Here is an 11,138-nt window from a genome sequence, read left to right as displayed (position 1 = left end):
TGAAATTACTAGACTCTTGTGTTTATTCCTATTGGAATTTATCTTTACAATTGATCGTTTATGCAATTAAGTGATGCTGCTTGTAAAATATTGTATAAAAAGTCCTGGTACTTTTTTATGACACCTTGTATATATATTTAACCCTTCCCGCGCTACGGCAATTTGGGACGCACCATACCCAAACGCTACATATACCTCAAAATCTTTTTTCCCATAAAGTCAACGCTAATGTTGTTTTTGAGTTTGTTACCATTTTTTATAAAAAGACTTTTGGGGACGAAAAAAATGTATAATTTTTTTAAATATGTTTATTTAACTTATAAAAACAATATAAATACACAAAATTTAACAAAATGTTGAATGAAATTGTTACTATCGTTTATAATATTATATTATAGTTCAAATAAAACATTAATGGATATAAAAAGATCTAAAATTAGCCATCACGGTTTTCAAGGTAACGTCAAACGTGTGGTACGTCTTGAAACACGTATCCAGGTGCAGGTTCGGCTGGGCGGTGCATGTCTAGCACACGTAAATGGTCTCCTTGCGTTAAACCGTTGCGTGTACACACAACACATTCTTCCCAATATGTCAAAAACCAATTTGACATCGTGCGCACAACGGTTCCACTCGCAGTCCACAAAACGAACTAAACCGGCCGAGTTAGTTCGTCAGTAGCGCTAGTGTCTGGCAAAACAGGACAGTGGCATGGGTAGTGCACCACCATTTTGCAGCTTGGAGAACAACCGGGAGGCGGGGGAACAACTATTACTTGTGTTTTTCTATTGAGGGATTTATGCTCCAGCAGATGCTATACATTCCCACCGGCCAAAAACTGGGAACTACTTACTCCCAATAATACACTCAATGTTTAAAAAGCGAATATATTTGTCAACAGCGTTTTTAGCAAAGTAAAAATTGGCGGTTATATTTGTCAACAGTGCGCAAAGAAGTTAAATCCTGAAAATCGTTAATTGTTATTACTATTTTACTGATTTTCTTGGAACTAAATTCTTGGGCGGAACGTTAACCTAGCTGGCACCACTTTACTCCAATTAGACTTCGGCTATTTTGGGACTACAAAACTGTTGAGCTCAGATGTCTAAAGTTAATGTTGAGCCAAGTCTACTAACTTTGTTGTTTATCAGTCAACATCTTAATTTTAGGAATGCCACTTCTAGTATACTGTTAGTGATTAAGTTTCGTAGGCAATATTTCTAAAGAACATGGGAACCACTAGGCCCATCCCTAGGTAACATTTGAGTCCATTTATTCTAACTTTGGTAGCAGGTTGGTAAAGTTCTGTTTTAAATTTACAACCTAGAATAGGTGCGTGTAAGTCCTTGCCACAATAAACTTGCCTACAAACTTTGCAATATCATGTATTTATTATTACGACCTGGGACATCTCAACCCCTTGTGGTTACATCCAGGCAACATTGTCCTTATAGGGCTACAAACCAGTATGGTAGTCAGTCACTACAGATGGTTCATAAATGCAAAAAGTTAAATTAAAGTAAACTTACCATGCAAATGTGCCTCTGAAGTGGACGCCCAGTGAATGATAGTTTGTGTTGTGAATGTATCCTGCATTCAGCAGTGTGGCCAGGCCTCTCTGAAACATATACAGATTTTGGATTTAGTATAATACAGAGATACACACATTTCAATTTCCAACATAATGTTAACTACTGTATGACAGTAAAATATTTAACCCTTTGAGTGCCTAGTTTTAATGGTGTTGCTATAGGCTACTGCCTGGGTTTATTTGCCACTTACAGAGCTGCTTAATAGTCAGGCGCAAATGTAGCCTGTTTCTCATACACCATGATCAACTTCATCATATGCTTCCGTAATAGTTCCTTAGTCAATTGTCAGAGTGTAGCAACAATTAAAGAGCACTACGGATTTGTAGTAGTCAAATAAACAATAGTCAGGCCAATGTGTATCATCTTACAGCTGTCGAGGCATCATTGTAGTGAAGCAAGTGTTTGGAACATGATAACAAGAGTGTGGCAGTTATATGCAAATTTGGATCACCCTTGTTGACACAGGCGTGACAGTTATGGGATTAAAGGGGCAAAAAATAGTTATTGAGATATTTTTACATCCAATATCCTCGTAAATCTAGTGGTAATTTAAAGCCCCTAAGGGGTCCAATATACTGACATGTTGTGATCCTGACGTGTCTGATTATTGAGGTCTTTTGTTAACCCTTTTAATGCTTTTTTATAACACATTTATCAGCTTTGTAAGTGCCTATACGCTGCTGTTAACAATTTATTTACAATTGTATTATTTGCCATCTAATTTTTACATTATTGTAAAAATGGTCTGTACCGTTGGAATAAATAAATAAATTCCAACGTGCGCCGTGGCACGTCTCTTTTTATACAAAAAAATGCAGACATTCGCTACGAGCTTCTTCAATCAAAGCTGTACATGCTCCACCCTATCATATGTTTCTACAAGGCATAGTATTAATTGTTTCTATTAATACAATGTTTTCTAAGGATGCAAAAGGAAGTTTTTATAACTTCTTTCTTTAGTCTGAGATTTTTATTTTAGTTTTATTCACCATTTTATGGCAAAATAAGTTCGATCTGGATTTTTGTTGAAACCTTTTTACTTACACCAATTATATTATTTAAATATTATTTGTTATACAAACAATATGCAGATATTTATTTTTAGGATCACCCATGAAAATCATTGATTGCAAAAGACCTTCTGCAAAACAAAAGTAATGTTGGAAAATGTGTAATTACTAATACTAAAATTTAGCTTATATATTTTTCTAATTGCCTCCAAGAATCTTCATAGTTAAAGGAGGTCTAATAATTTTCAATAAATAAGACTTGCCTTTGGAATTTGAACTCATGTTCATCTTTATAATTGTGCACTTGATGAGACAATGAGAATACCTCGTCGTCACCTAGATTACACTATATTTTGTAGTCTAGGTGACTGATGTCGAGACGTTGCAAAGAGTTCAATTTCAGCTTCTTCGTCACCGATTTTTTTGGATCTCTTAAGACAAATAGAATACCAGATTCCAGGAGTCAAGTATATGAAAACGTCAGATTTCAGACGCTACAACAAAGAGGAAGGTGAACTAAACTTAAACTCAATGTACACACTGAATCAACCCTTCCCTTTATAGTTATGTATAAAATACTCTGCTAGATATGGCAATAAACACATTAGTTCTCAGTAATAGCCTACAACAAATATCTTGCTCACTCATATGCGAATAAATAAACAAACACCACTTACTTATTTGACTATATTCTGTCGCACTCATCCGCAGGTTACAAGCTTTTGTTTTCAGCTTGATGTTCTCAAGGCTAATAGCTCTCTGTCAGAATGCTGTGAGAGAAGACTGCATTGCATTAACAGTTTCTTCAGCCAGTAATATGTATGTGTGAGAAATAGAGAATGATTTTACATCTCTAAGGATGTCAATCAAATTATTGACTTACTTTAGCATCGCACGGCAGCAGTTTCTTCCAAGGAGTCAGGTTCTCCGTGCAGACAATCTCCCTGGGCAGAGTGCCGTAACGGAGCAGTGTGGAGTTAAGAGGCTGCTCCGGATCTTCTATTCCCATAGGCCTGAAACTCATCTCCGGGCTCATGCTGTTTGATGAATCGATGAAATTGAGGGAAGCACACAAAAGACCAGATAGTGCTCCATTTAACTCTTTCCAGTTCTTGTCAATACTGAAAATAAAAAACAAGAGCATTTACTATCATTAGTTAATAACTACACTCCTGGACAAAATTATTGCAGCACTTATTAAATTCATTTTCTAAGTTATTAATAAATCTCTAACCATGCTGTAAAAAATATATTTAAGAGAAAAAGACAAGGAAAACTCAATAAAATCTGTGTATGGTTAGTTATGTCAAGATTTAATGAATAAAAAATTATAATTAAATATGAATTAATTTATCCATTTAACTACTTACGTAATTTAACACATTATAATTATTCCACTTTAGTTGAAAGTTAATTTCCCCTTATTTAGTAACGGGTATTTACCCCCTCTTGCCTAAATCACTGCCAGGAGCCTCCTAGGCATACCTTCAATGAGGTGCTGGATATCTTCAATAGGTATTCCCTGCCACTCCTCTTTTACAGCACGTTCCAGCTCTGCAAGGTTTGCTGGAGGTGGATTTCTAGCACGTGTTCGTTTTTTTAAAGTGTCCCACACATGCTCTATTGGGTTTAAATCAGGGCTTCTTGGTGGCCACTCCAGGGTAGTGATACCAACCTCTCTTAAGTAGTCTGTCACTGCTGCGGCACTGTGTGGTCTGGCGTTATCGTGCATTAGCACAAACTGAGGGCCAACGAAAGGTGCAAAAGGTACAACATGTTCTTGTAGTATAGTCTCTACATACCTAGGAGCATTTAGAGCTGGTCTAGCTATTGTTACTAACTCTGTACACGCCTCATAATTAATTCCTCCCCAAAACATAACAGAACCACCCCCAAAAGGTTACCTGAGGTGAGAAAACAGGCCTGAGCGAAACGTTTCTCCACGCCTTCTCCATACACACTCTCGTCCATCCGGAGACCTCAGACTGACTCTTGTTTCATCAGTGAAGAGGACTGCCTTCCAATCCTCCACAGTCCAATTGACATGATTTTGAGCAAACTGTAATCTCATTACTCGATGCCTTCTGGTGAGAAGTGGGCCTCTGGCAGGTCTTTCTGCTGCTCAATGTGCCTTCATGGAGACGTCGGCGTATAGTTCTACTTGTAACTTGGACGTTTCGAGTTGTTCTTAACATTGCTTGCACCTCTGTACTTGTTGGAGTACGATTTCTTAATGCGTTTAGCCTTACAAACGGTCGTCAGCTTCGCTTGTAGCCCGAGGACGGCCCTGACCTCGCCTCCTATTGTCGCTCCTGGTTTCTTGAAACCGCTGTACCACTCTCATAACAGTTGTGTTGTGTATGCCAAACAAAGCAGCAACTTCTCTATAACGAACGCCCCTGCTGTACAAAAAACCTTATTCTAGCCGCTTCTCTTGGTGTCAAGAATCGAGGCATACTGCTGTTGCACTTCCACCACAAAGTAAACTCAGGCGCAGACTGAGAGGAGAAATGTCATTACCCTGATAAACATTTTTCAGTGAGTCACATTATGGAAAAGAGCAAGGTTGTACATGTCCACATAACACACTATTGGAATTCTGTAATCATTAAGATAAGATAATTACATTAGATAAGGATAACAACTGGCCACAATATCTCCTTTATCAAGCTAAGAATCCTGAGTAACAATATGAGACAAATAAGGTATTTTTATAAGTAATAAAAGAAAAATTATTTAGTGCTGCGTTAATTTTGTCAAGAAGTTTAATTGTAATAGCATTTTTTTAAATTTTCCAATTCGTTAAATGGTGTAACAAAATCAGTAACACTGAGTCAAATTTATGTACAGAAATTTTGGAAAACATAACATGTGATAGTGAAGGAAACAGGATTTTTCCGGACATTTGCTATTGTTAAGTGAAACAAAAAATCAGTAACATTACATTTCGAGATCTGCAATCTGATCTCTTCTTCATGTGATAGTATTGTGAGTTGCCACATTGCACTACACTGTTGTCACCAATGTTAGGGCAACCGTCTTGATATTTTCCCAAACTTTGTTTTATCACTGAATTTTCAAATTGCACAGAACTTCATCTTGAAACATCAATTCAATATTTTACTGATCTATTAACAGTTCCTTGTATTTTGTTGGGTAACTTGACAAACAAAAATATTCAGCGCACTATAGACTTTTAAAACAGTACAAGAAAGACAACTGCTTATTTAATATTTTTCTAAAAACCTAATGATTAATTTACGAATGGATCATTGACTAAAGATTTATATTTCCTAGCGACTACTTTAGACATATTCGATTAACCAAAGCATTCTCTTATCTGGCCCAAATTTAGAATTATTTAAAGTACCTGAAATAAATGGCCCTATAATAAACTTAAAACGTACACCACTTACTTCTGAGTACCAGGTTTGAACCAGACCCACAGCTCAGCACCTGGTGGAGCATCTAAGGACAGGGTAGCCCCAGCCCTCATGCCTCCATAAACCCTCCGTCAGGCTGATGTGGAGTTCACGGACGTTAAACCTATCAATCAACTCTCCCAGTGGAGGGGGAAAGAGGGTGGCAGTGGTCAACTGAAACCATACAAGTTACACTTGACATACTCCTTAACTTTTTCATTTTATTACAAAAAAACACTCAACCCTATACCTGGCAAACATCGAATTATAGATTCTACAATTCTCATTACAAATATTGAAAAATACAAATTTTAAATTTCTGTATGATAATTAAATATGGTGACCAATTTTTTTTTACAAATAATTTAAATGCTGATTTAGCAAGCCCTTTAACAATTTAGTAAATAAGTATAAAGCAACCAAGATATTTTTATTACTTGAAAGCAAGTTGGATAATTGGCAATAGAAAATTAACCAATTGCAAGGGGTTTAGCAAAAGAGCTATTTTTTGTAACTATCAGTTAAAGACTTTAAATGAGATTGATAATTACCGACAATGAGAATGAGTTATTTCCAGTGTTTCATATTTACAGTAAATAGATGTTCAATTATATTACTAAAGATTTTTGATAATTGATTGTTAAACTTTGTAATTGTTTAAGAAATTCATTAGCTATACCAAATTTAAAAAAAAACTATTAACAAAATTACAGACCTATTACAATAGTTTCAATATTTTCCAAATTTGGTCACTACCTTTTACACAATTTTATGTTCAAACTTTTCTTCCCAATATTCTAAGTAATATTACATTTTTTTGTTATAGAGTTATTTATATTATTGTTATAGAGTTGTTTGTAGTTGTTTTTTTTCGTTAGCTGTAAGATAAAAGGCCGGGGCGGCAAATCACGAATTTGACGTTACCAACGTATTCTGCTCACCCTCCTGAACAAAAAATATATATAGTACTAGGGGGTGCAAATGACAAATAACATGATTTTAGGGGGTATATTCATAAGTGGTCAAGTTTCTAATGTTTTAATGTTCAGTTTGTGTCCTGTGTCTGGATAATCTGTTTACTTGAATATTATCTGCGGCCGGGACTGATAGCAGCCTGATAACGTATCTGTTATCTGAGTTCTCCGGGGCAGAGTCAGTGCTTCACAGATATCGTGTTCAGTAGGTGAATCAACCATCCGCTAGTTCGACCAACCCTTGTGAATTGTGTGTGTCAGAGTGTTTAGTAGGGCATGTAAAGAGTTTACGTTTTAACCAAAACAAAATTATTTCCTTTTTAATTGAACATGGAATTTTTAATAATGAGTGTATTTGTTCGTCGTGCAGTCGCGTGTTGTTTTTTAACCGGGAGACTTTGTTGTTTCGATGCGATAGGAAAATTAGAAAAATTAGTAAGAAAAGAAGTTTTAAATGTTGCAATTTTTAAAAAATCCACTTTTTTGTTGCTGCTTGCTCAGCTATATCTGCTAACACACTAATGGTAAGTGTTCTCTGTTAATATCCATCTATATATTTATATTTGAGTTTTTCATGATTTATTAAGTTTTTTAACTTTACATAATTGCCTTTGCATTACATTTCAATTTATATTTCTGATCAGCCCTTCTAGAATTTTATATTTTACTGATAGGTACTATCTCGAGGGATGTTTTTCTTAAATTGACATCAGCGTGGGCTTCGGCAGCACCTTTGGCCGGAGGCACTCGTCTCATTTCGATAACAAGTAATTAATTTGTTGCTCGAAATTAAGAAAAAAATTGTTCATTTTGATCAAAATTCTGCTCATTTCAGTATTATTTTTCATTTACGTTTGCAAAGATGGCGGCGCAAACCGATGACGTCATCACGAGGTTGAATCATGGTCATTGGTCACAAAAGGTCACGTGATGCTAGACGTGGATGTAGAACATGGAGATATTACTGAATAGTTATTTAATCGGTACTTTGGGATTATACCGACCACACCAGTATGAAAAACACAAAAATATAAATTTATAGAAATAGACAAGATAGAACGAAAAAACAACTCTTTAATTGCAAAATTACAAACTTACAAGCATCTCCAGGTATTGTGATCGGTATTTTTGTCGCTGTTATCTTATCTTTCTCGAGAATCCCGATTACGCAGGGCGCGGCGGCATCACATGATTTGCACTTTACATAATTGCCTTTCCATTACAATTCAATTTATATTTCTGATCAGCCCCTCTAGAATTTGATATTTTACTGATAGGTACTATCTCGAGGGATGTTTTTCTTTCCTTGACATCAGCGCGGGCTTCGGCAGCACCTTTGTGCACCTTTGGTGCTGCCGAAGCCCGCGCTGATGGCCTGAGGCACTCGCATTTTGGGTGGCGGAATGTGATCAAGAATAAAAACAAGTTTTGAGTGTTTTTTCAATAAAGAGTTTAGTTTTAGTTTGGTAATGTTCGTTTTTTGTTGAATTTTTGTGTTTGGAGAAATGTAGAGGTAAAACACGGAAGTACAACAAAGCGACGAACCAGCTGAACGGGCGGCGAGACTCTGCAATCACGTTATCTACTAGACCGCTCGACTTTGGACCTCTATCTGAGGATGGGGAGGGTTTGCGATAAGACAATTCCAGTTTTATATTGACGAAATATTGTTCTACGCTAATCTAGTAATCAGTAGAAGCAAAATGTCAAATTACGATTCATGTCTGGGTGTGGTCGGTATAATCCCAAAGTACCATTTAATCTTTTATGTTCTAGAACTTCGTTATTTCTCATTTCCATCCCATCAAACCTTATACTTTTTTTGTTCTATAGGACGATTCCAATAAGTTAATAACGCAAAAACTCGTATTTTTTCCGCTCCGGCCGTTAATATGATAATTACCGCGCCGTTTCTGTCACATGTGTTTAAATAACTAAACAACATATGATCAAAACCTGTCAATTCGACTTTAATTTACATCAATTAAATTTGTATGAATGGCAATAGCCAAATTTAATTTCAATACCTAAACTTTAAATCACAAAAAGTACTTGCTCCGCTGGGACTCGAACCCGGATGTCTCACTTGCCAGGTGAGTGCGCTACCACTACGTCACGGGTATTTGATGTTCTGATCATATGATAGTTTGGTTATATTAACACATACGTGACAGAAACGGCCAAATACAAAATAATTGAATCGTGAAAAATAAGGGCTCTGTGGTGTAGCCGGTAGCGCACTCACCCGGCAAGTGAAAGATAAAGTTTCCAAGTGCCTTTTGTGATTCAATGATTATTAAAATTAAATTCGGCTATTGTCATTTATATAATTTAAATTAATGTCAATTATTACTTTTTCAGATATAAAAACAGTTGAACTATACTGTAATTTAAAATACCTATAACGTAATTTGGTTCAACATTTTGGTTTCAATAGTTCACGTACTAAACATGGATATCGATTATTCAATTGTGGTGGTGACCACTTATTATACTGCGGCCAATTATAATCATGAATGCCTACAGCCACAGTGGGTGGGCAACACCTTGCAATTGGTCGTATTGATAACATGGAACTTTCAAATCAAGTATCTGAACCATTTCTGAAACAGATGACTGTAGGATTTTGAAAGCCGACTTTTTAAAGCTAAAAATTAAAAAGTCTCTGTCTACCTATCTTTCATTTTGTCTATAAAGCAAATACATTTTAGTAATGGAAGATTAGCCTAGGTATACGTCCTTAAGCTTGACTACTTACAAATATGGTGAGGATGAAATTTATTCCATAATGTTGTAAACTGAAAATAAGAATAAACATGACCACTGGCAAGTGGTTTAATCATAAGTTCTTCATGAAATTTCATCTTTATCTTGATAACACCAAACACTCAAACATAACCCGGTAATCAAAAATAGAAATATAATACAGTTTTCCAAAAATCATTTTAACGTTATCTTGTGTCAAATACTTGTTCTGTCTCTAAACCTGAAATATTCTTACTTAATGGGTAGTATTGAATTTCTGAGGTTGAATCAAAAACCTTCATTTCCCAACATAACCTGTACAACTACAAGAGTATTTTATTTCCATTGACATACCGCCGACGCCCAAAAAAATGTACAAGTGCCGTACGGTTTTTGAACAATACATTATAGGGCTACAGCTACTGAGTACTGACACAAAAAAAGCAGTAAAGACGGATAAACAAAATATAACAGTGTAGCCATATCAAACAAGTGACTAGAAAAAAAAACATTACAGCAAATGCTTCACTGTCAATTCAATCATATGTACTAATCCTTGATACATCATTAATTTTAAAATGAGCTAATTAGTTTGAACCATAAACGTGTTTAAATAATATATTGTAATGAATGGCTTTTTTGTAGTTTAGGAAAGGTAATTGAATCGATTTCCATCAGATAAAAATGTACTTGGACAAGTTAATAGGCTTAGGCTGTTTTCTTTTAAAAGAGTGTAGAATTGTATGGGATTTATTTTAACACCAGTGCATCTTTTATTAGATTTTTTCTAATAAAAGATGCACTGGTGTTAAAATAAATCCCATACAATTAAAAAAGTTGTGATGTGGATTGTGGATCACGTTATAACAAAGCTAATTCCAGACCAATAAAGCTTTACTCTCTAGCAAGCAATCGAACTAAAAACTGAGAGAAATCTAAAATACTTTTAGACCTGGTAGGGCTGTAGACGAGGGTTTTTAATGTTTAATTTATCTATCGAATTTGATTGAAAATGTGTATTTGAAGGGAAATAGTATACATATCATTCAAATAACTTGACTGACTGAATATTTCAGTCTTTAATAGGAATTACAAGATTATAATTGATATTGTTCCCAATGTGAAACTTTGATAAATAATAAACATAAAGTTTTTAAATCATTCATATTGTTTTAAAAACCTAGTAGGATGTTCAACGCCTTGGCGCTTTTGTAACTTGATCTTTATAGTTTTTACCATACACTGCTACTGTAAAGAGTCTAAAATATAATTTTTGGCATGAATCCTATCATAAAAAAAATTATATTAGTTATAACGAGTACTGCTAATATAATTTTACTTGTTGCATTGAATATCGCGTTACGAATTTCCGAAAGAATACAAAAAGAATATAAG

General features: G+C 35.2%; 1 protein-coding gene across 1 annotated transcript; it reads right to left on the bottom strand.

The window, feature by feature from the left end:
• Positions 1-1,529: 1,529 nt before the first annotated feature.
• LOC124373957 (GPI transamidase component PIG-T-like) lies at positions 1,530-10,155 on the bottom strand (the record flags this gene model as incomplete). The annotated part of the gene is made up of 4 exons (XM_046832266.1): positions 9,757-10,155; positions 6,019-6,198; positions 3,486-3,723; positions 1,530-1,618 (listed from the first exon to the last, which is right to left on the bottom strand). Coding segments are annotated over exons 2-4 (407 nt in total), but the record flags the coding sequence as incomplete, so codon positions are not given.
• Positions 10,156-11,138: the final 983 nt, after the last annotated feature.

This window comes from Homalodisca vitripennis, unplaced genomic scaffold (genome assembly GCF_021130785.1).
Source record: "Homalodisca vitripennis isolate AUS2020 unplaced genomic scaffold, UT_GWSS_2.1 ScUCBcl_6812;HRSCAF=14195, whole genome shotgun sequence".
Lineage (NCBI taxonomy): Eukaryota > Metazoa > Arthropoda > Insecta > Hemiptera > Cicadellidae > Homalodisca > Homalodisca vitripennis.
Note: the sequence above shows the minus strand (reverse complement) of the source record. Positions and strands in the feature narration are given on the sequence as shown.